The sequence below is a fragment of the Heptranchias perlo genome, chromosome 35 (assembly GCF_035084215.1).
Source record: "Heptranchias perlo isolate sHepPer1 chromosome 35, sHepPer1.hap1, whole genome shotgun sequence".
NCBI classification, from domain to species: Eukaryota; Metazoa; Chordata; class Chondrichthyes; order Hexanchiformes; family Hexanchidae; genus Heptranchias; species Heptranchias perlo.
Genome location: NC_090359.1, coordinates 13297182 through 13322773, shown reverse-complemented (window position 1 = coordinate 13322773; position 25592 = coordinate 13297182). Strand labels below are relative to the sequence as shown.

The 25592-nt window shown below is 46.4% G+C and overlaps 1 protein-coding gene and 2 non-coding genes across 3 annotated transcripts in view; 2 read left to right on the top strand and 1 right to left on the bottom strand.

Annotated features, from left to right (window-relative positions):
* The window catches only part of LOC137302245 (zona pellucida sperm-binding protein 3-like), a 223962-nt gene extending 199301 nt beyond the window's left edge, over positions 1–24661 (top strand). The window contains exons 6-9 of the mRNA XM_067971897.1: positions 23923–24002; positions 24085–24206; positions 24279–24413; positions 24500–24661. Of these exons, the coding sequence (XP_067827998.1) occupies positions 23923–24002; positions 24085–24206; positions 24279–24413; positions 24500–24618 (456 nt within the window). The 3' untranslated portion in view covers positions 24619–24661. The remainder of the gene's footprint in view (positions 1–23922; positions 24003–24084; positions 24207–24278; positions 24414–24499) is intronic.
* trnah-gug (transfer RNA histidin (anticodon GUG)) lies at positions 7021–7092 on the top strand. Its single transcript has one exon. It is a non-coding gene; the product is annotated as a tRNA-His (tRNA).
* trnal-uag (transfer RNA leucine (anticodon UAG)) lies at positions 12549–12630 on the bottom strand. The gene has a single exon. It is a non-coding gene; the product is annotated as a tRNA-Leu (tRNA).
* Positions 24662–25592: the final 931 nt, after the last annotated feature.

Genomic DNA, 25592 nt, shown 5'->3' with positions numbered 1-25592 from the left:
TTCTTTCTCTCTTATCGTGGTGAGTTGCCCCACCTTCGTCCGGGGTTTAATTCCCCGACGGGGAGGAAGCATTTATCAGACGCCAACTTTTAATTTTATGTCTTCGTCGAGCTTCTTCTTCCAAAACTACAGAGAAAAATAGAACAGAAGAAAAAATTAAACAGGTGATTGTCACTTTCAGAACATGATTGAACGGAGACGGGTTGGGGGCTGGATGCACGGTGTGTTACCGAGCGATCACTCATTGCGATTTTAACTAAGCAGTGGTTAAGGTGATAAATTTGAAATCCATCGTTAGATTTGCACCTACACCTAGTTTAAAATGGTTTCTGCCTCTACCACCCTTTCAGGAAGTGAGTTCCAGAACCCCACCACCCTCTGAGTGAATTTTGTTTTCCTCAGCTCATCTCTAATCCTCCGACCAATCCCCTGCTAAATGGGCCCTCTGCTAAGGGAAATAGGTCCTTCCTGTCCATTCTATCCAGGCCCCTCATAATTTTATACACCTCAATTAAATCACACCTCAGGCTCCTCTGTTCCAAAGAAAACAACCCCAGCCTGTCCAATCTTACCCCATAGCTAAAATTCTCCAGTCCTGACAACATCCTCATAAATCTCCTTTGTACCCTCTCAAGTGCAATCACATCTTTGCTGTAATGTGGTGACCACAACTGTGCACAGCACTCAAGCTGTGGCCTAACTAGTGTTTTATACAGTTCTAGCATAACTTCCCTGCTCTAATATTCTATGCCTCGGCTAATAAAGGAAAGTATTCCGTATGACTCCTTAACCAACTTATCTACCTGTCCTGCTACCTTCAGGGATCAGTGGACACGCACTCCAAGGTCTCGCTCTCCCTCCACACCTCTCAGTATTCTCCCATTTATTGTGTATTCCCTTGCCTTGTTTGACCTCCCCAAATGCATTACCTCACACGTTTCTGGATTGAATTCCATTTGCCACTTGTCTGCCCACCTGACCAGTCCACTGATATCTTTCTGCATTCTACTGCTTTCGTCCTCACTATTAACCACACGGCCAATGTTTGTATCATCTGCCAACTTCTTAATCATCCCCGCTACATTTAAGTCTAAATCATTAATATATACCACAAAAAGCAAGGGACCTAGTACTGAACCCCGTGAACCCCACTGGAAACAGCCTTCCAGTCACAATCCGTCAACCATGACCCTTTGTCACTTTCCCCTAGATCCCATGGGCTTTTATTTTTTTGACCAGTCTGCCATGTGGGACCTTGTCAAAAGCCTTGCGAAAATCCATGTACACTACATCAAACGCATGACCCTCATCAACCCTCCTTGTCACCTCCACAAAAAATTCAATTAAGTCAGTCAGACAAAACCTTCGCTGAACAAATCCATGTTGACTGTCCTTGATTAATCCGTGCCTTTCCAAATGAAGGTTCATGCTGTCCCTCAGAATTGATTCCAATAATTTGCCCACCACCGAGGTTAGACTGACTGGTCTGTATTTACTGGGTCTGTCCTTTTCTCCATTTTTAAAGAACGGCCAACTTTAGCAGTCCTCCAATCCTCCGAAACCATGCCTGTAGCCAGGGACGATTTGAAAATGATGGTCAGAACCTCCCTTATTTCTTCCCTTGCTTCTTTCAACAGCCTGGGATACATTTCATCCGAGCCTGGCAATTTATCTACTTTCAAAGATGCTAAACCCCTTAATACTTCCTCTCTCATTATGTTTATCCCATCCAATATTTCACATTCCTCCTCCTTAACTACAATCTCTGCATCGTCCCCCTCTTTTGCGAAGACAGACGCAAATTATTCATTGTGAACCATTCCCACGTCTTCCACCTCCACGAATAGGTTATCTTTTTGGCCTCTAATAGGCCCTACTCTTTCCTTAGTTATCCTCTTGCTCTTTATGTATTTATAAAATATTTTGGGTTTTCCTTAATTTTACTTGCCAGTATTTTTTCATGCCCTCTCTTTGCTTTCCAAATTTCCTTTTTAATTTCACCAACATTTAATTATTTCTCACCATTTAAAACATATTCTGTTCTTTTATTCTTCCCATCAAAGTGAATAACCTCACATTTCCACACATTGTATTCCATCTGCCGCCTTCTTGCCCACTCACTAAACCTGTCTATAACCCTTTGCAGACACGTTGTGTCCTCCTCACAGTTTACTTTCCCATTTTGCTTTGTATCGTCAGCAAACTTGGACACATTGCACTCGGTCCCTCCATCTAAGTCGTTAATACAGATTGAAAATAGCTGACACCCAAAAACGGCCGGCATTGCTCTCTGTTCAGTTAAGAGGAACTTCCCTGCTTGGAAATTCGTCCCAGCCTTGTTGAGGTGCAACACGTCCATCTTGTGCAGGTCTTTAATATTAATCAATACACAATGAGGCCCTGGGAAAGCGAATATCTCTCCACAGATGTTGCCTGATCTGTTGAGTGTTGCCAGTAGTTTCTGGGTTTATTTTCGAGCTTTCACGATAGCAGTTTTCCTGACAATCTGCAACTTGCCTCAAGGGCGCAGCTTCAAGAACAACTTTCTTGGGCTCTTCTCACACACAAGATCGCACTTTACTTTCCGACACACGCGCTTTAAAATCTGCCGTTTCCACACACAGCGTCCTGCGCCACGAGAATTTGAAAGACCTTTCGCTCATGGCCTGTAATCGCTCCTTTTTCATCACAGGCGCTCTTTACATTTATCCTCTACTCGATTCAATCACAAATTTCAACAGAACTATAAAGATCAAGGCGGAACACTTCCGATCTTACTGCACCGCCCCAACTTGCCAAATGTGAACCTTTCAACCTCCATTCGCAGCTGTGCAGCGCTGCCCGTCACTCACGCAACTCAACTGCTGAGAGAAAAGAGCCAACAAGCATCAAAACAAAAACCAGTTCTTCAGTTACCATCCCCTGGATCACAAGATTCCACAAGTAAATTTCGTGAACATCCGGGCGGCTGTCTTTCCAGAGACCAGCCCTGCTTTCGTCGTGTTTTTCTGTCGAGCGGTCACGCAGATCGGAACGTATCGATTGGTTTCAAGGCACAAATGAACATTGGTGCGAATGGGACATGTGCCCAATAGAAACAGCGGTCGGAGCAGAACAAACTTAAAGGCGTGACATCGTGAAAGTGAATGTTAGAGTCGGCAATGGAGCAGGAAAGTGTCCATGAAATGGAAGGAGGAAAGTAAAGGCGGCCTATTGACTGTGGAAGGAAGAAAAAGCTGGGAGAAGAGGCGGGTTTGAACTGTGGAACATCAAGTACAGGCATGTGAGAGTGCTGGGATTTGATGGAATATTAGATTTGCTTTCACGTATCAAAGATGACTGCATTCTATTTGCATGAGAGACAGAAGACAAAAGAAGCAGCGCACAACACAGAGCACGAACCACTATCCGATCACGGCACCACATCCCACCTGTGCAAACGTTGTCTGTACTATTTACCTTTAACGTAGCAAAACGTCCCAAGGCGCTTCACAGGAGCGGATTTAAACAAAATTTGACACCGAGCCACATAAGGAGATATTAGAAGCAAAATACTGCAGATGTTGGAAATTTGAAATAAAAACAGAAAATGCTGTCAATACTCAACAAGTCAGGCAGCGTCTGTGGAGAGAGAAACAGAGTTAACGTTTCAGGTCGATGACCCTTCGTCAGAAATGGAAAAGGTTGAAGATTAAACAGTTTTTAAGCAAGTACAGAGTCAGGGAAAGGGATGGGGGAGGAAGGGGAGGGGAGGAAAGAACAAAAGGGAATGTCTCTGATAGGGTGGAGGGCAGGAGTGATTAAATAACAAAAGGGATGATGGTGCAAGTCAAGGCGGGTGGGAATGGGACAAGTAAAGAAACAAAAGATGGGTCAAGAGGAGCTGTAAATGGCAACATTGGAACCACAATCAGCACTTGATCTCCGAAAAAATGTGAGCAGTGTTTATGATCTGAAGTTATTTAAATCAATGTTGAGTTCAGAAGGTTGTAAAGAGCCTGATCGAAAGATGAGGTGCTGTTTCTCGAGCTGATGTTGAGCTTCATTGGAACGGAGTCGGAGGCCGAGGACAGAGAGGTCAGAGTGGGATTGGGACGGGGAATTAAAATGGCAACAGACCGGAAGCTCAGGGTCAAGCTTGTGGACTGAGCGGAGGTGTTCAGCAAAGCTATTACAAATAAATCGCTGTTTCACCTGGAAGGAATGTTTGGGGCCCTGGAAGGTGGGAAGGGAGGAGGTGAAAGGGCAGGTGTTGCATCTCCTGCGCTCGAGTCGGAAGGTACCGTGGGGAGCAGAGCGGGTGTTTGGGGTGATGGAAGAGTGGACCAGGGTGTTGTGGAGGGAGCGGTCCATTATGAAGGCTGAAAAGGGAGGGGAGGGGAAGATGTTTTTGGTGGTGGCATCGCGCTTGTACGTGGAGGAAATGGCGGAGGATCATACATTGAATGTGGAGGCTGGTGAGGTGGAAGGTAAGGACAAGGGGGACCCTATCATGGTTCTGGGAGGGAGGGAGGGGAAGGGGTAAGGGCAGAAGTGGAGTCAATAGGACCGACACAGTCGAGGGCGCAGTCAACTGCAGTGGAGGGGAATCCTCGATTGAGGAAAAAGGAAGACAGATCGGAAGCATTTGTGTGGATGGTGGCATCATCAGAACAGACACGACGGAGATGGAGAAACTGGGAGAACAGAATAGAGTCCTTACAGGAAGCGGGGTGGGATGAAGTGTAATCAAGGTAGCTGTTGGGGTCGGTGGCCTTATAACAGATATTGGTTGACAGACCATCCCCGGAAATGGAGATAGAGAAGTCGAGGAAGGGAATGGAAGGTTCAGAGATGGACCGTGTGAAGGCGAGGGAAGGGTGGAAATTGGAAGCGAACTTGATTGGGGCGAGAGCAGGAAGTGACATCGATGTACCAGAAAAAGAGGCGAGGGGAACTGAGTAGTACTGGAACAAAGAATCTTACACGTATCCCCCAGAAAAAGTCAGGCATAGCTCGGACCCACATGAGTTCCCATAGTGACATCTTTCATTTGGAGAAAGTGAGTGGAGTCAAAGGAGAAGTTGTCCAAAGTAAGAACAAGTTCAGCCAGACGGAGGAGAGTGGCGGAGGGTTGGGATAGGTTGGGCCTTCGTTCATGGAATAGGCGGAGGGCCCGCAGGCCGTCCTGTTGTTGGGGGGGGGGGTGGTGGAGGTGTAGACGGACTGGAAGTCCATGGTGAAAAGGAGATGGTTAGGGCCGGAGAACTGGAAATTGTTCAAGTGGCGCATGGAGTTGTAAGATTCGTGGATATAGGTCGGAATAGACTGGACGAGGGGAGAGAAAGTAGAGTCAAACTAGGAAGAAATAATTATCCGGGGGCACGAACAGGCTGAGACGATGGATCTCCTGGGTCAGTTCTGCATGTGGATCTTGGAAGGAGTTAGAAGCGGGGTTGGGGGACAATGAGGTGGAGGCCTTGGGGAGGAAGTTCTCCAGAGGAGATGAGGTCATTGACGGTCTGGGAAACTATGGCTTGATGTTCGGTGGTGGGATCACGCTCCAAGGGAAGGTAGGAGGAGGTATCGGAGAGTTGGCGTTCAGCCGCCGCTAGGTAGAGGTCTGTTCGCCTCACAACAACAAGAGCGCCGCCATTGTCAGCAGGTTTAATGACAATGTCAGGGTTGGACCTGAGAGAACGGAGTGCTGCGAGTTCAGATGGAGGGAGGTTAGAGTGAGTGAGGGGAGTAAAGAAATTGAGACGGCCGATGTCACGCTGGCAGTTCCCAATGGAAAGATCAAGAGAGGGTAAGAGGATAGAGGGAGGGGTCCAGGTGGAATGAGAAATCTGAAGATGGGAGACAGGGTCCGCTGTGCGGGGGGAAGACTGCTGGACAAAGAAATGGGCGCGGAGGTGAAGGCGACGGAAGAAGAGCTCAGCATCGAGTCCAGCTCGAAACCCATTGAGGTGGGGGCGTAAGGGGATGAAACTGAAGCCTTTGCTGAGGACTGACGTTCGGGGTCAGAGAGGGGATGGTCAGAGGGAATGGTGAAAACACGACAAAGAGATTGGAGGGAGGGGTGGGGTCAGAGAAAAGTGAAGGGGAAGAAGGATCGGGAGGGGTGTTGGTATCTAAGAGTTGTTGAAACTTGCGGTCCTTGACACCTGAAAGGAAGGAAAAAAGTTTTTTGTTGAAGCGCCGGATGAGGCGAAGGATGAAATGGAACTGCGGACCAGGACAGCTCTGAAGGAGAGAGATTCGGTGCTGCTGAAGAGAGAGTGTTTGATCAGGTTTCTACTAAAACTCACTTTCACAGACACATCTCCTTCCTCAGCAACTGTGTCCGGCTCCGACTTATTCCACGTGGATTCCAACTTAAATTCCACCCTTCATGTTTCGGATCCGCCCATGATTCCAGATATCTCCATGATATTCAGCGTTCCTCCAACCACTGCTCCCGCCGCTTCCTGAGATCCACGCTCAACGCCACGCACCGCCACATGCTCACTCTCGACCTCTCTCTCCACGCATGGTTTTTATCCCATCCGCGCCATTATTGCATTTACCGTTTGATGTGTTGGTTCCTTCATTATATTCATCCAGAAGTCCTGGGTTTCAGTCCAATCCGAAGCCACGGTGGATGAATTTTGCATTGCTCACTGAACTCTGCTCAAATCAGCAAAGTCCTGATTGGCGCCCGGAGGTGTTGCGAGTGTAAGATGTGAATAACGTGAAGTATCAATCAAAGTTCACAATTTCTGTTTAATCTTCAACCTTTTCCAGTTCTGATGACCGATCATCGACCTGAAACGTTAACTCTGTTTCTCTCTCCACAGATGCTGCCTGACTTGCTGATTATTTACAACATTTTCTGGGTTTTTTTTCAAATTTCCAGCATCGGCAGTATTTTGCTTCTAATATCTCCTTCAGTGTCAAATTTTGTTTGAAAACGTGACTGTGAAGCCCCTTGGGATCTTTTGCTACTTTCAAGGAGCTTTATAAATCCTACAGGTAGAGCAGTTCCAGTTGTGGTGTGGTGCCGTGATCGTATAGTGGTTAGTACTCTGCGTTGTGGCCGCAGCAACCTCGGTTCGAATCCGAGTCATGGCATAGTTTTTGTCTTCTGCCTCTCTTGCTCATCGAATGCAGTAATGTATCAATCTTTAATGCATGAAGTAAAACTAAATATTCCATCAAATCACAGCACTCTCACATGCCTGTACTTCATGTGCCGCAGTTCAAACCCGCCTGTTCTCCCAGCTTTTTCTTCCTTCCACAGTCAATAGGCCGCCTTTACTTTCCTCCTTCCATTTCATGAACATTGCCGACTCTAACATTCACTTTCACGATCTTATGCCTTTAAGTTTGTTCTGCTCCGACCGCTGTTTCTATTGGGCACATGTCCCTTTCACACCAATGTTCATTTGTGCCTTGAAATCAGTCGACACATTTCGATCTGCGTGACCGCTCGACAGACAAACACGACGAAAGCAGGGCTGGTCTCTGGAAAGACAGCCGCCCGATTGTTCACGAAATTCACTTGGGTGATCTTATGATCCAGGGGATGGTAACTGAAGAACTGGTTTTTGTTTTGATGCTTGTTGGCTCTTTTCTCTAAACAGTTGAGTTGCGTGAGCGACGGGAAGCGCGACAGAGCTGCGAATGGCGGTTGAAAGGTTCACATTTGGCAAGTTGGGGCGGTGCAGTAAGATCGGAAGTGTTCCGCCTTGATCTTAATAGTTCTGTTGAAGCGTGAGATTGAAGCGAGTCGAGGATAAATGTAAAGAGCGCCTGTGGGGAAAAAGGAGCGATTACAGGCCATGAGCGAAAGGTCTTTCAAATTCTCGTGGCGCAGGACGCTGTTTGTGGAAACGGCAGATTTTAAAGCGCGTGTGTCGGAAAGTAAAGTGCGATCTTGTGTGTGAGAAGGGCACAAGAAAGTTGTTCTTGAAGCTGCGTCCTTGAGGCAAGTTGCAGGTTGTCAGGAAAACTGCGATAGTGAAAGCACAAAAATAAACCCTGAAACTGCTGGCAACACTCAGCAGGTCAGGTAGTATCTGTGGAGAGATACTCGCTTTCCCAGGGCCTCATTGTGCATTGATTAATATTAAACACCTGCACAAGATGGACGTGTTGCACCTCAACAAGGCTGGGACCAATTTCCAGGCAGGGAAGTTCCTCTTGACTGAACAGAGAGCAATGCCGGCCGTTTTTGGGCGTCAGCTATTTTCAATCTGTATTAACGACTTAGATGAAGGGACCGAGTGCAATGTGTCCAAGTTTGCTGACGATACAAAGATAGATAGAAAAGTAAACTGTGAGGAGGACACAAAGTGTCTGCAAAGGGATATAGACAGGTTAAGTGAGTGGGCAAGAAGGTGGCAGATGGAGTATAATGTGTGGAAATGTGAGGTTATTCACTTTGATGGGAAGAATAAAAGATCAGAATATGTTTTAAATGGTGAGAAATCATTAAACGTTGGTGAAATTAAAAAGGAAAATAGGAAAGCAAAGAGAGGGCATGAAAAAATAGGCCTCTTGCGCATCCACGATTTTCATCGCTCCACCATTGGCGGCCGTGCCTTCAACCGACTGGGCCCAAAGCTCTGGATTTCCCTCCCTGAACCTCCCCGCCTCTCTACCTCTCTCTCCTCCCTTAAGACACTTAAAACCGACCTCACCTGTCCCAATATCTCCTTATGTGGCTCCGTCTCACATTTTGTTTGATAATCGCTCCTGTGAAGCGCCTTGGGACGTTTTACTCCGTTAAAGGCGCGATATAAATGCAAGTTGTTGTTGTTGTTGGGGTGGAGAAAGGGTTTTCTTTCTTTTTATGACTCTTTTCTATCTCTCTATTTCTTTCCTTTCTCGGATTCTGTTTTCCGGGTCTGTTTACTGACACACATTACAATCTGTGTCACTCGGTGTCTAACAATGTGAGGCAATGTGTTTTATTCCCGCTGTGTTATCTCTCTGGCGGTTTGCTGATAAATGTTTAACTCGCGGCCTGTTCCCATTAATGGTCACAAGCAGCAACAGACAGACAGAGCGTGTCTGACCGCCCTGAGATGTGGAAAAGGCATCAGTTTAGGACAAATGCATCAAATCAAATGTTCATCGGGCACCGAGAGAGACAAAAATCAGAGAGAAAGGCAGAAGGAAATAGAGAAATAAAAGCTAAATACAGACATCCTTGATGTCTCTCTATTCCATCCCCAACCGTTCAGTGTCGGGTAAAAATGACAGTGCAAATAAATGTTCGAGAATCGGCCAAAAGAAGAAGAAACAAAATAACCCAAAACTGCTGAAACCCGGGATCGAACCAGGGCCCTTTACAATCTGTTGAACGCTCGCCCAATTGAGTTGTTTCAGCCCCACTGTAAACTGCACTTTGGGTCATTCTCTTGGAATAAAATATAACCCCGGGTGGAATTGCCCCTCCCGCTCATTCCTCACTTCGGGAGAATGAGACCGACCATCAAGGAGAGATTTTCTGAGACTGTCGGTGAATCTCATTTATATTAAACATTCCTTGAACTCTCTGCCGGGGGGATTCAGAGCTGGGGTTCGCCATGAACCAGCTTCCCCTCAATTCCCAGCTTTATCAGTGAATCGACCAACAAACGCTTGAGAGAGCTCAGGTTATATTAATAATAAAAACAGAAAATGCGGGAAACACTCAGCAGGTCAGGCAGCATCAGTGGAGAGAGAAACAACCTTTCAGGCCGATGACATTTCATCAGAACTCTCTCCACAGATGCTGCCTGACCTGCTGAGTATTTCCAGCATTTTCTGTTTTTATTTCAGATTTCCAGCATCTGCAGTATTTTGCTTTTGTTTTACAGCTTGTATTAATGTTCTGCTGATGATATCTTAATATTATCTTATTTTTGGCCACTTTAATTAATTCACAGACAAATTCTTCCATCATCCCTTCTCCCACATCGCTTCTCTCTCTCATTCATTCTTTTCTCCTTTCAATCCAGAAGAGGGCGGGAATCAGAGCTCACCCCCCGAACCCTCCGCACACAGACCCCCGTCTACCACCCCGTGTGATCCAAGAGACAATTCAATACATTACACTCTGTATAAACACTGAAACCTGACACACCAGGGGAGATCGCACGGTGTTGCACACGGAGTGAAATAAACTGAAGTGTTTATAAAAAGTTACAGATCACAACACGTGTCTCTGTCTCTCTCCGCTATCCCGGCCTGTGCTGTGTTATTCTTTCTCACCCAATGTGTTACTGGTGATTTTGTGGAAGTGCATGACGGGATACTTGACCATATTAACTCTTTATTAACTCACATGATAGGATTAGCCACAAACACAAAGTAAGCACAATTGTGTGATTGCGTTTGAGCCATGGTATGTTGATAATTAAGCCTAGCACAGCCTGGCCTTCCTTAAGATAAGGACAGAATAGAATAATAATAGAGTTGATGAATGGCCATGATGCCTTGAGACTGGCTCCAGCCTTACTGATAACAAGGAACAGGAATGCAGAGAGAAAGAAAATAGCTGACATCTGCTCAGGCCGACGTGATGGCTGTGAATGTTCGGGGGCTGGCTCACCACTTGATTGACCAACTACCTGAGCCAATAAAGAATGTACGTGTACGCCCATATTCTGTAACAGGTGGGCGTTGCATAATGAATTGTATAAACATGAGCTGTTTCATTGACTCCGCGAAGTTGCACCCTCAACCATTGTTTGAGGTGCACTTCCACTTGTATACAAGTTGGGGTTCAATAAAGTTTCTCCTTGTACTACTTGTTTGGGTGTTAATGCATTTGTATAGTGTTAAGTTTCGACAGTTTTCATCAACATCTTTGACTGTGGCAGCACAAGTTGGTGAAGCCGTTAAAACAGCATCCGGTTCCTTGGCTTAATAATAGAGAAATCGAGCACAAAAGCAAGGAAGTTATGTTAAACGTTTATAAATCATTGTTCAGGCCTCATCTGAAGTATTGTGTCCAATTCTGGGCACTATAATTTATTAAGGAGGTCAAGGTCTTGGAGAGGATGGAGAGGAGATTTCCCAGAATTATACCAGGGATGGGGTTTAGTTGTGTGGAGAGACTCGAGAACCTGGGATTGTTCTGCTTCGAGCAATGAAGGTTAAGGGTAGAAGTAATCCACGTGTTCAAAATTAAGAGGGGTTTTGATCGAGTAAATAAGGAGAAACTTCACCCACTGGCGGGAGGGTCGGCAACCAACGGACGCAGATTTAAGATAATTGGCAAAAGAACCAGAAGGGAAATAAGGAGTTTTTTTTTACACAGCGAATTTTTATGATCTGGAACGCACTGCCTTAAAGGATGGTGGAGCTCGATTCAATCGTAACTTTAAAAGGAGAATTGGATAAATACTTGAGTATCTCCCCACAGATACTACCTGACCTGCTGAGTGTTGCCAGCAGTTTCTGGGTTTATTTTTGAGCTTTCACTATCGCAGTTTTCCTGACAACCTGCAACTTGCCTCAAGGGCGCAGCTTCAAGCACAACTTTCTTGTGCTCTTCTCACACACAAGATCGCACTTTACTTTCCAACACACGCGCTTTAAAATCTGCCGTTTCCGCACACAGCGTCCTGCGCCACGAGAATTTGAAAGACCTTCCGCTCATGGCCTGTAATCGCTCCTTTTTCCCCACAGGCGCTCTTTACATTTATCCTCTACTCGATTCAATCGCATGTTTCAACAGAACTATTAAGATCAAGGCGGAACACTTCCGATCTTACTGCACCGCCCCAACTTGCCAAATGTGAACCTTTCAACCGCCATTCGCAGCTCTGTCGCGCTGCCCGTCACTCACGCAACTCAACTGCTGAGAGAAAAGAGCCAACAAGCATCAAAACAAAAACCAGTTCTTCAGTTACCATCCCCTGGATCACAAGATTCCCCAAGTAAATTTCGTGAACAATCGGGCGGCTGTCTTTCCAGAGACCAGCCCTGCTTTCGTCGTGTTTGTCTGTCGAGCTGTCACGCAGATCGAAATGTATCGACTGATTTCAAGGCACAAATGAACATTGGTGTGAATGGGACATGTGCCCAATAGAAACAGCGGTCGGAGCAGAACAAACTTAAAGGAGTGAGATCGTGAAAGTGAATGTTAGAGTCGGCAATGGAGCAGGAAAGTGTCCATGAAATGGAAGGAGGAAAGGAAAGGCGGCCTCTTGACTGTGGAAGGAAGAAAAAGCTGGGAGAAGAGGCGGGTTTGAACTGTGGAACATCAAGTACAGGCATGTGAGAGAGGTGGGATTTGACGGAATTGAAAGGTTTCACCAAAACATTTTCCTTTCATGTTCTAAAGATTGATTTCTTGCTGCATCCTCTCAGCACATGTGGGAAAGGAAAAAATCGGTAAATGAAACTCTGTGGAGACTCGGATTCGCACCGATGTTACTGCGACCACAACGCAGAGTGTCAACCACAAAACGATCACGACGCAGCACATGAGGTGTGGCAGTTGTGCCCCAACAACATTAATGGCACGCATGACACTGCTGAGAAAAGAAAGATTTTGGTGATGAGGGTAAAATAATTAACAGCTCAAATTATGGCAGCGGTGGGATTCGAACCCACGCCCCCGCAGAGACTGGAGCCTAAATCCAGCGCCTTAGACCGCTCGGCCACGCTACCATTTCACAAGGGTGTCGTCCAGAATCTCGGAACTGGTGATTGAAAAGCGGCTTTCCGACTCTGACCTTTGAGTCCAAGATTTTTGCCTTGAAAGAATCAAATAAAAGGGCTTTCTTTGCACTGTTCTTGCGACCAGGTGGCTGAGTGGTTGAGGTGATGGACTGCTAATCCATTGAGCTTTGCCAGCATGGTTTTGTATCCCAGCCGCGCCATTATTGCCTTTTTTTAATCGTTCATGGGATGTGGGCGTCGCTGGCGAGGCCACCATTTATTGCCCATCCCGAATTGCCCTTGAGAAGGTGGTGGTGAGCCGCCTTCTTGAACCGTTGCAGTCCATGTGGTGAAGGTTCTCCCACAGTGCTGTTAGGTAGGGAGTTTCAGGATTTTGACCCAGCGACGATGAAGGAACGGTGATATATTTCCAAGTTGGGATGGTGTGTGACTTGGAGGGGAACGTGCAGGTGGTGTTATTCCATGTGCCTGCTGCCCTTGTCCTTCTATATGTTAGAGGTCGTGGGTTTGGGAGGTGCTGTCGAAGAAGCCTTGGCGAGTTGCTGCAGTGCATCCTGTGGATGGTACACACTGCAGCCACAGTGCGCCGGTGGTGGAGGGAGTGAATGTTTTGGGTGGTGGATGGGGTGCCAATCAAGTGGGCGACTTTGTCCTGGATGGTGTCGAGCTTCTTGAGTGTTGTTGGAGCTGCACTCATCCAGGCAAGTGGAGAGTATTTCATCACACTCCTGACTTGTGCCTTGTCGATGGTGGAAAGGCTTTGGGGAGTCCGGAGGTGGGTCACTCACCACAGAATACCCAGCTTCTGGCCTAATCGTGTAGCCACAGTATTTATATGGCTGGTCCAGTTAAGTTTCTGGTCAATGGTGACACCCAGGATGTTGATGGTGGGGGATTCGGCGATGGTAGTGCCGTTGAATGTCAAGGGGAGGTGGTCAGACTCTCTCTTGTTGGAGATTGTCATTGCCTGGCAATTGTCTGGCATGAATGTTACTTGCTACTTATGAGCCCAAGCCTGGATATTGTCCAGGTCTTGCTGCATGTGGGCACGGACTGCTTCTTATCTGTGGGTTTGCGAATGGAACTGAACACTGCGCAATCATCAGCAAACATCCCCATTTCTGACCTTATGATGGGGGAAAGGTCATTGATGAAGCAGCTGAAGATGGTTGGGCCTAGGACACTGCCCTGAGGAACTCCTGCAGCAATGTCCTGGGGCTGAGATGATTGGCCTCCAACAACCACTACCATCTTCTTTTGTGCTCCGTCTGACTCCAGCCACTGGAGAGTTTTCCACTGGAGCGGCAGCTGAACGGATGGTCTCAATCTTTGTGACAAAATAGTCCAGGAGCTCCTCGCAATTTTTGTGGTGAGGGTGGAGGAGGCAGGGGGTGCAAGAAGTCGGTTTGTGGTCGAGAAGAGACACCGGGGGTATCTTTGGATTCCTGGATAATCCTGGAATAATGAGCAGTTTTCTGTCTCTCTCTGTTTCGGGCTGGTGAATTCGCCCGGGTCTGTTCACAGCGCGATTCTGCGTTTTATTTCTTCCTCATTATTGTGGTTCTGACATCGAGGTGAGGATTTTAAAATCTGCTCGGAGATCAGTGAAATTAAATCGGAGAAAGTGAAAAAGTCCGAGTCAGTTTTTCACCGTATTTTCTTCATCCAATATTGCTGATAAATGAAAGTGAAGCTTCTAAAGGCAGACCTTCCCGTCGGGGAATTGACCCCAGTCTCCAGGGTGATAGACACTGATACTCACCATGATACTAACGAGAAACTGGTGCCGGAAGGGCATGTACGTTCACCACAGATGCTTCACGTTTCAGTAAATCTGTTTGAACTATTCTTTTGATGACAGTTTGTTTAACTTTCCACGGACCACTGTTGAAAGAAGAATTATCGACCACTTTTCCGTCTCATGTTGGATCATGATGTGGGGAGTGCGGGAGAGAGTGAGACAGAGAAAGACCGACTCAAGAAAACATAGAAAATATGAGGCACATACACAGACAGATGGACACAGACACGCATACACATGGAGTGACTCAGAAATATGGAGAGACAGAACATGGATAATTTGGCTGATTTTTGTTCTATTTCTGTCGGAGATTTCGAGAAATCTCACAGATCAATGAGCATAAAACTCGAGGTGTTCAATGCTGTGGAATTTTAATTCACTTCAGAATTATTAATTCCACAAGAAACCTGTTGAATTTTGAAACGCAGAGATGAACACGTTGATAAATGACGGGATCTGAAGTCTCTCAGATTCGAACCTGTGCGAGGGAAATGAATGAAATTTTAATCTGTCACCTTAACCACGAGTCAGTTAAAATCACAATCGCTCTGCATCCAGTCCCCAAACAGTCTCTGTTCAATAATATTCTGAAAGCGACAATCAGCTGTTTATTTTTCTCTGTAGTTTTTTTTAGGAAGAAGCTCGGCGAAGACATAAAATTAAAAGTTGGCGTCTTATAAATGCTCACCACGATAATAGAGAGAAAGAACGAAAGAAAGACAGAGTCAGTTGTTCGTTGTCTAACAAAGAGAAGGAAATGTAAAAGGTTCTTTCAACAGTGGCCCGTGGAAAATTAAACAAACTGTCATCAAATAAATCGTTGAAGAAATTCACTGACACATGAAGCATTTTTAACACCATCTGGGGTGAGTGTAGAATCAATGCAGTAATTCATCGTTAGTCTAGTGGTGAGTATCCCCCCCTGTCACGCCGGAGACCGGGGTCCAATTCCCCTACGAGGACGTTAAATTTTCGCCGCCTGTCAAAGTTTTTATCTGCAACATTGGATGTGGAAAATGCAGTGTGAAACTGACTCGGAGATTCCCACTTTCCTCAATTTAAATGAACTGATAGTCCAGCGGTTTTAAAATCTGCTCTCCGCGTCACTCTTCACCTCGATCTAAGATTGCTTCTGTGATGGTGGGGATATCGGGAGGAGGCCGAGATGGATCATCCACTCGGCACTTCTGGCTGAAGATGGTTGCTCACAGCTCAGCCTTGTCTTTTGCACTCACGTGCTGGGCTTTACCATCATTGAGGATGGGGATGTTCACAGAGCCTCCTCCCGTTAGTTGTTTAATTGACCACCACCATTCACAACTGGGTGTGGCAGGACTGCAGAAGATCCGTTGGTTGTGGGATCGCTTAGCTCTGTCTGCAGCATGCTGCTTCTGCTGTTTGGCAAGTCGTCCTGTGTTACTTTCAGGTTATTGGAGGGTGTATGTTTGTGTGTACATGCGGTGTGTCTGTGTGTGAGTGTGTATGTAGCTATGGATGTGTGTGTTTGTGTATGTGTGAATATGTCTGCGTGTGTCTCACTTTTTCTACCCGTTTCTGAGTGTCTCTCTCTTTCTTTCTTTCTGTCACTTTTTCCCTGTTCCCCACATAATTTTTCTCTGGACCTTGACTAACAAAGAGATAGAACATAAGTCTTCTTTCAACAGTGGTGCGTGGAACGTTAAACAAACTGTCATCAAAGAAGTCGTTAAAATAGATTCACTGAAACATGCATCCTTTTCATTGCTGTATGTGAGATCTTCCGAGTCGGTTTTCTCATCTGCGCCTGTTCCGAGACCTGTCTCTCTCTGTATCTCCGTCTTTTTTCTTTCTGAATGTCTCTCTCTCTCTCTCTCTGTCGATTGGTCTCTCCCTGTCTCGGGCTGGTGACTCAGACCCGGTCTGTCCACAGTGCGATTCTGCATTTTATTTTTTGTCGATCATTGTGGTTCTGACATCGAGCTGAAGCGTGAGGCAGAGAGCAGATTTTAAAATCACTGTGGAATCAAATTGTGGAAGTGGGAAAGGCCGAGTCAGTTTTTCTTTGTATTTTCAACATCCAACATAAATTAAAGTGAAGCTTCGAAAGCAGCAATAACCTCCTCGTTGGGGAATTGAACCCCGGTCGCCCGCGTGACAGGCGGGGATACTCACCACTATACTAACGAGGAATTGATGCTGGTTATGACCGTACATTCACCACAGATGCTTCATGTTTTACTGACTCTTTTTGAACTACTATTTGTTGACAGTTTGTTTAATTTTCCATGGGCCACTGTTGAAAGACGGAGATGCAGAGAGAGACAGGTCTCGGAACAGGCGCAGATGAGAAAGCAGACTCGGAAGATCTTCTCTTTGTTCGATTATGTCCAGAGTAAAATTATGTGGGGAGCGCGGGAGATAGTGGGAGAGAAAGAAGGAGAAACAGATGCATTCAGGAAAACATGGAAAATGTGAGACACACACAGACACACGCATGCATCGACAGACAGATACATACACACACAGAAAGACACACCTACACAAAGAAACACACACATACATATGAACATACAGTAACTTAGACATACGGAGAGACAGACCATAGGTAATTTGGACGATTTTAAAAATTCTTTCATGGGATGTGGGCATTGCTGGCAAGGCCAGCAGGTATTGCTCATCCCTAATTGCCCTTGAGAAGGTGGTGGTGAGCCTCCTTCATCAACCGCTGCAGTCTGTGTGGTGAAGGTTCACCCACAGTGCTGTCAGATGTGGTGTTCCAGGATTTTGACGCAGCGACGATGAACTTCCAAGTCAGGATGGTGTGTGAATTGAAAGGGATGTGCAGGTGGTGTTGTTCCCGTGCACCTGCTGCCCTTTTCCTTCTCGGTGGTCGATGTCGCGGGTACTTTTGTGCTCGGTATGACTCCATAAACTGGAGAGTTTTCCACTGGAGCGGAAGCTGAACAGATGGTCTCAATCTTAGTGACAGAATAGTCCATGAGCTCCTCGCAATTTTTGTGGTGAGGGTGGAGGAGGCAGGGGGGTCCAAGAAGTCGTTTTGTCTCGAGAAGAGATACCGGGGATATCTTTGCATTCCAGGATGATCTGTTTCGGGCTGGTGACAGCGCGATTCTGCGTTTTTTTCTTGCCCATCATTGTGGTTCTCACATCGAGCTGAAGCGTGAGGCAGAGAGCAGATTTTTAAAATCGCTGTGAAATCAAATTGGAGAAGTGGGAAAGGCCGAGTCAGTTTTTCGTTGTATTTTCAACATCCAATATTGCAGATAAATGAAAGTGAAGCTTCGAAAGCAGCAATAACCTCCTCGTCGGGGAATTGAACCCGGGTCTCCCGCGTGACAGGCGGGGATACTCACCACTATACTAACGAGGAAGTGGTGCAGGTTTTTAACGTACATTCACCACAGATGCTTCACATTTCAGTGAATCTGGTTCGATCAAGGGTTCGATCAAGATGAAATCTCCCTCGACACAGTCACAGAGGATGTAATTTGTGAATTTGACAAGGGTCGTTTCAGTACTGTGGCAGGAGTGGAAGCCTGATTGGAGGGATTCAAACATGGTGTTGTGGGAAAGATGGACACGGATTTAGGAGGCATTGAAGGACTTTGGAGAGGAAAGGGAGGTGGGAGATGGGGCGGTCTTTTGAAAGGACAGAGGGTCAAGGGTGTGTCTTTTGAGAAGGAGGGTGATGACGGCAGATTTGATGAGGAGGGGGCAGTACCTGAGGAGAGGGGACCGTTAACAATGTCAGCAAACATGGGGCCAGGAAAGGAGGTTGTGTATTCAGAAGTTTGGAGGGAATAGGGTCGAGGGAGCAGGAGGTGGGTCTCATGGTCAAGATGAGCTCAGAGAGGGCATGAGGGGAGATAGGAGAGAAACTTGGTGGGCTAGGGGAAGGGAAGGGAACGGCAGAGGCAGTTGAATGGATGGTCTCAATCTTAGTGACAAAGAAGTCCATGAGCTCCTCGCACTTGTTGTTGGAGGTGAGGGTGGACAGGGGATGGCAGAGGGGCTTAAGAAGATGGTTTGTAGTGAAGAGAATCCGGGGGTTATCTTTACATTCCAGGATGATCCTGGAATAGTGAGCAGTTTTGTCAGAGGAGACAGGACCCGATAGTGCTTTATGTGGTCCAGCCAGATCTGGCGATGAATGGCCAAAGAATAGACAGTTGGGAATTTGAAAGTGCCGTTGTAAGTGACTTGGGGGGAGAGTTTTTTCCAGGGATGAACACAGAAGGAAGTGGGTTAGTCCCACTCCCCGGCTCTTTCCCCACAGCCCTGTGATTTTTTTCCGGTCAAGTATTTATCCAATTCCCTTTCGAAAGTTACTATTGAACCTGCTTCCACCTCCCTTTCAGGCAGTGCATTCCCGATCATAAAAACTCGCTGCGTAAAAAAATCTCTCCTCATTCCTCCCGCCCGTGGCTTTTTTTCCCATTTATTTTTAATCTGTGTCCTCTGGTTATTAACCCTCCCATCACTGGAAACAGTTTCTCCTTATTTCGTCTGTCAAAACCTTTCATAATTGTGAACACCTACATTAAATCGCGCCTTAACCTTCTGGGTGTTGTCTCAGTGCCCTTCCTGTTGATTCCTCCTTCCATTCCCATGTGGTCTGGTGGTTAGGATTCCTGGTTTTCCTGCAGGTGGCGTGGGTTCAACTCCCGGTGTAGGAATAACAGCCTTTTAATCCCAGCCTCCCAATTTGCCTGCAGTCCGAGCTATGGCTGCTGCTTCCTCCCTCGCTTCTGTGTCAGTCCCACAATCACACTGAGAAATGAGGCAGACCACAGCTCTTAAAGGGACAGTGCACCAAAAACACAGTCCCACAAGCTGAAGGGAAGCAAGCAACAATCTCCCGACAGGTCACTCAGCAGCTCATGGCCAAGTATTTGTCTACAATCCTTTTAATATTTACTGTAAAGCCCGAGTCTCAGTGAAACACACACAGAACATTCTGGAAACACTGGGAGCTGGAACCCACACCATTCTAAACGCCAGCCTGACTCCCTGGTGTTACTCTCACACCCGGCGAGTCATGAACCAGATTGTGCCACTCCCAGACTAACTGATGACCACAGCCTCAGCCCTGGATCCCAGTCTGCACCATAACCGCAGCCTGTTTTGTTAACAAGTCTATTATGTGACACTTTATCCTCCCGTAATCTCTCCCTGCATAGAAACTCCCCGACCCATAGAAAGTGGGGTGGGATTCCTGAGTTCATTCTGTGATGTGCATTGGCGGAGTGGGACTGCATGGATTGATCTTCCATAGAGCCGGTAATCACTCGATGGGCCGAATGGCCTCCTTCCGTGCTGTAACCTTGCTATGATTCTATGATTCCATATGGGTGGAGAGGGTTACAAGGAAGTGATCGGAGATGGCCTTATCCATGATTGAGACGATGGGAGTAGAGAGGCCACGTGAGATGGCAAGGTCGAGGGGGTGGCCATGAATATGGGTCGGGGAGTTTCTATGCAGGGAGAGATTAAGGGAGGATAAAGTATCACATAATAGACTTGTCAGCAAAATTGAAGTCCATGGGATTAAAGGGACAATGGCAGCGTGGATACAAAATTGGCTAAGGAGCAGTAAACAGAGAGTAGTGGTGAACGGTTGTTTTTCAGACTGGAGGCAAGTATACAGTGGTGTCCCCCAGGGCTCGGTATTAGGACCACTGCTCGTTTTGATATATATTAATGACCGGGACTTGGGTGTACAGGGTATAATTTCAAAGTTTGCAGATGACAGGAAACTCAGAAATGTAATAAACAATGTTGAGGATAGTAACAGACTTCAGGAGGACATGGACAGACTGGTGAAATGGGTAGAAACATGGCAGATGAAATTTAATACAGAGAATTGTGAAGCGATACATTTTGGTAGGAAGAATGAGGAGATGTAATGTAAACTAAATGGAACAATTTTAAATGGAGTGGACGAATAGAGAGACCTGGGGGTGTAGTTACACAAATCTTTGAAGGTGGCAGGACAAATTTAGAAGGCTGTTAAAAAAATCAAGTGGGGCCCTTGGCTTTATTAATTGAGGCAATTAAGGAATTGATACAAAATCTTGATAAAACACTGGTTAGGCCTCAGCTGGAGTATTGTGTTCAATTCTGGGCACCAAACATTAGGAAGGATGTCAAGGCCTTAGAGAAGATGCAGAGGAGATTTACTAGAATGGTGCCAGGAATGAGGGACTTCAGTTCTGTGGAGAGACTGGAGAAACTGGGGCTGTTCTCCTTCGAGCAGAGAACATAAAGGGGAGATTTGATAGAGGTTTTCAAAATTGTGAAGGGTTTTTCAAAGAGTAAAGAAGGAGAAACTTTCCAGTTGCAGAAGGGCAGTTACAGGTCAGATCGGGAGCAAAGCTCCCTCCACACTGTGACATCAAACACTCCCAGGGAAGGTACAGCACGGGATATATGCAGATGTCGCTCCCTCTACACTGTCAAATCAAACACTCACACGGCAGGTACAACACGCGTTAGATACACAGTAATGCTGTGAGGAAGGAGAAAATCTCCGAAAGCTTGTGAATTTAAAATAAAATTGCTGGACTATAACTTGGTGTTGTAAAATTGTTTACAATCCTCTACACTGTGCAGTTTAGATCTCGCCTCAGATTTCAGATAAAAGGTTGGTTTCCTGGACACTCTGCTGGTGTCTCTCTGTATCTCTGTACTCAGTTACACCGCTCTCTACCTCCCTCTGCTGGTGTCTCTCTGCATCTCTGTACCCAGTTACACCGCTCTCTACCTCCCTCTGCTGGTGTCTCTCTGTATCTCTGTACACAGTTACATCGCTCTCTACCTCCCTCTGCTGGTGTCTCTCTGCATCTCTGTACCCAGTTACACCGCTCCCTACCTCCCTCTGCTGGTGTCTCTCTGTATCTCTGTACTCAGTTACACCGCTCTCTACCTCCCTCTGCTGGTGTCTCTCTGTATCTCTGTACTCAGTTACACCGCTCTCTACCTCCCTCTGCTGGTGTCTCTCTGTATCTCCGTACTCAGTTACACCGCTCTCTACCTCCCTCTGCTGGTGTCTCTCTGTATCGCTGTACTCAGTTGCACCGCTCTCTCCCTCCGTCTTTTTTCTTTTCTTTTTTGCTTATTTTTCGAAAGAAACTTATGAAATAGGACAATGGAAGTGATTGAATGAAAGGAGGATCAGAAAGATATTGAGTTTTTTTCTGAAAGACATCCAATCGTATCACAACAGCGACTCATTGAATTGGAGTCAGGTGACTGCAGTGTATAAAAGGTGCCGGTTGGTGGATAAAGGAATAGTTGAGTTGTTTGGTATCATGGGGGATTTTGTAGTGAGAGCTTTGTTCTCGGTGCTGGTGTTAGTTGGAGTGGTTTGTTGCTCTGATATTTGGGAACAGTTTAGAGGGCAGAGATTTCCATGGAGAAGAGTAAAACCCACCCCTGTGCCCCAGAGAGTCCCTCTCCCTGTGCCTCCCTTTGGTTCCCGTTTCAGTGTGTCTGAGGGGAGAAGTCTGTCCCCACTGCAGACTGTGATGGTGCAGTGTGGAGAGCAGAACCTGCTGGTGAGGGTAGACATGGATTTATTTGGAACCAGGCACCTGATTAAAGCTACTGACCTGACCCTAGGGACAGCAGGTTGTCGGCCAACTGGGATCCACTCTCAGAACCACACTGTCCTCTTTGACTATGGGCTCCATGAATGTGGCAGCGGATTGCAGGTAATGTGATTCCTCAATTCTTGCTCCAATTTCACTGTGTAGTTTACTGCCCACTCTGAATTCATTAACGTCGGCTGAAACTCCAGCCACTGAGGAGATCCCTGAATGAAATCTGTGTATAAATTCTTGCCCACTGTTAAATATCACCCTGTGTGAAACAACCACTTTATATTGACCTGTTAATCTTAGCTTTATATTTAAAAAGAACTTCAACTTGTCACTGAGGGACTGCATCTTTCTTAAATGGGTCATTACTACTCTCTAACTCTGAGATTCAATTCTATTGACCTTGAACCTTTACCGACATTCCTCCAAACCAGTCTGTTCATTTGTGCCTCAATTGATTTATCTTTTCCTTGCCTTCTCGTGGATATTCAGGCCTGTTGCCTCAACTTGTGGTCAATGAATGTTCAATGTGGAAGTTCCTGTTGAGACTTCTCTTGAAAAATGAAACAAGTGGAATAATAATTGGGATACAATGTATTAAAGGGGAACTCCACTTTTGGTTATTACTCCTGCCAATCCCCTTGATTACACGGACACAGATGAGGTATAAAAGTGATGTTGTGTTTTGTGCTCCATATCAGGGTTAACTTGAAGCCCCTTAAGGTGAAAGCTCTAATCTATATGGGAAAGAATGCTCATCAAATCTGGCAGTGCCAATCATTTCAGGGGTTTCTGACTGCAGGCCTGAAGTCCCCTATGATAGAAAGTGGACTGAGCAGAGTAACAGAGGCTGCTCGAGGCAACTTCAACCAATGGTGGAGCTGCTTCAATCATGTGTCACTGAGGAACAGCTGAAACCCCTCAAACTGCTGCTAAACAGGGCAGGAAAATGACCAGAAATAGCTTTTGTTCAATGAGACCAGCTCTTCATTCCTTAACCTGATGTCTTTCAGATGGCTGGAGATTTCCTGGTCTACACCACCCACCTGAACCACACCCCAAATGCTCATGGATCTGTCATTGTGAGAACGAATGGAGCTATCATTCCCATTGAGTGCCATTATTTCAGGTAAGAAACTTTACTCTGTGGCAAATAAGGTCTACAGCAGGTGCAGTTCTCTGAAGTTGTCCTGAAATTACTCTCCTGTCCTTCCAGGAAGGGCAATGTGAGCAGTGACCCTATCAAGCCCACCTGGATCCCATTCAGCTCGACCAAGTCTGGAGAAGGGCTTCTGTCATTCTCACTGCGTCTTATGAACGGTATGTGATGGGTGGATGGGGAGTGCTTTTCTGTGGTCTCCCACTGGGAGTTTCACCCACTGTCTCCAACCCTTGTCCTCTTGTACTTCAGATGACTGGCTGACAGAGCGCACCTCGACTGTCTACTACCTGGGTGACCTCATTCACATTGAGGCCTCTGTTTCAATGACCAACCACATGCCCTTGAAGCTCTACATTGACAGCTGTGCAGCGACATTGAGCCCAGACAAGGATTCCACCCCAAGATACAACATCATTGACTACCATGGGTAAGGAGCTCTCTGCTTTCTCCAGCTGGTTATGTCTCAATGGGTTCACTTAATTCACTTTGTCCCTTTTTTAATCTATCTTCAGTTGCCTCCTGGACAGCAAAGCTGAGGACTCCTTTTCAACCTTTGTGTTGCCAAGAGGTGAACGTGAGCTGGACAAACTCCAGTTTGACCTGGATGCGTTCTGCTTCTTTGGAGATGACCGTTCCTTGGTAAGAGGACGCCAAACATTGGGTTCCCCATGTTGGGAGGAGGTCACTAAATAACAACTTGTATTGAATGTGTCCCTCAGATTTTCATCACCTGTCACCTGAAAGTTGCTGCAGTGGATTGGAGAGATTCCATGAACAAAGCTTGTACTTTCCAGAATATGTAAGTTCCCTCTCTTGCTCAGGGATGTGTTGTATTAAAGGGTGATGGACAAACTGGTTGATAAACGGATTCTCTGGTTTAGCTGGACCCCATTGGAAGAATCCAACAATGACGTGTGTGCCTGTTGTCATCTGGGTAACTGCAGTGCCACGAGGGAATTCCGACTTGATTCCAGAGGAAGGAGGGATCTTATATCTGGACCTGGTAGGACATTGATCCTCTTGATTGTTGGAGGTCACCCTTTTCCCTCTCTAACTGGAATGTTTGATATTGCAGAGAGTGATGCTGAATTGAAGTGGGAGGGTGAGGCCTCACTTGGACCCCTGGTCATTCTGGATCCTGATGTGACAGACCTGGCAATTGAGCCCCTTAATGAGGTTGAGCAAAGGATGCAGGAGAGGTCTCCGGGTGGTGAGTTGGCTGACTGCTGGTTTCCATTTTCCCCTCAGTATTTCCTTCACTCACTCTGACCTTTGGTTTCTTGTTCTATTTTTTAGGTGTGGAGTCTGAGGTGGTCCTGATCCTGGCCCTGACTGTGACCGCTGTCTCTCTGATCTCTGCTTCTTTGATTGCCTTGTTCCTGTACAGGAAACACAAGCAAACCCAGTTCAACTAGTTATCAAATGACCAATAAAGCAGTGACTACTTGTATCTTCTAATGGCTGGTTGCTCATTTTTCATTATCTGGCTCCAATCAGCATGCAATGAGTGCTCAATTCTGTTAGTAACACTCCGCACTCCTCCACAGTTCCTCCTGTTAGTGAAATGGGTTTTAATGGGTCCATGTAAGTCGTGGCAGAATGGCTGGTAATAGTGTATCCAGACCCAGTCCAGGGATGGCTGCAGCAATGGGTGAAGGCTTGCCAGGCCCTCATTGTGCAGGTCAATGAACTCTGAAGGGACAGTGGGACTGGCCTGGTGTACTGGTGCCAGCTGGTTGACGGCCCAATCATTCCCTTGGTGTCCCGTGGCCATTGATCACTCGAATCCCACACGGGCTCCAAACTCCAGTTAAACTTTCCCCTTTGGAGCTAATTGTCCAAACACCAATCGGATTGAAAGTCAGTGGACTTGGAACTCTCCTCCAAGATTGAAGATCTCTGCCCCTGGTGTAAAGATTATTGTTTAGTGGGGGTGGGGCTCCAGGTAGATTTCAAATGTTCAGTGTAATGGTTAATGTACACAGGGGGCAATGTTGTGCCCATTGGGTGCAGGCACAGAGAGTGTGAGGGTCGGGGAGCCCAGCGGTTGTGATTTAACTCTGTTGGATTTGAATTTCAACTGTCATCTTGTGAGCACAGATTGAAGTTTCTTTATCCTCAGCTTCCCCTCACGACAGGCCCTCAGGATTGTCTTGTAAGTAGTTCGTCCTATTTTCAAATTACATTGTTTATCATTCACTGTATTTGAAGGGTGGTCATCGGAACAGGAGTTGGCCATTTAGCCCCTCGAGCCTGGTCCACCATTCAATGAGATCATGGTTGATCTGTGACATAACTCCATATACCTGCCTTAGTCATACCCCTTACCTTTTTGCTTAACAAAATTTTAAGCTGAGGTAATAGATTTAACAATTGAGCTTGCATCAAC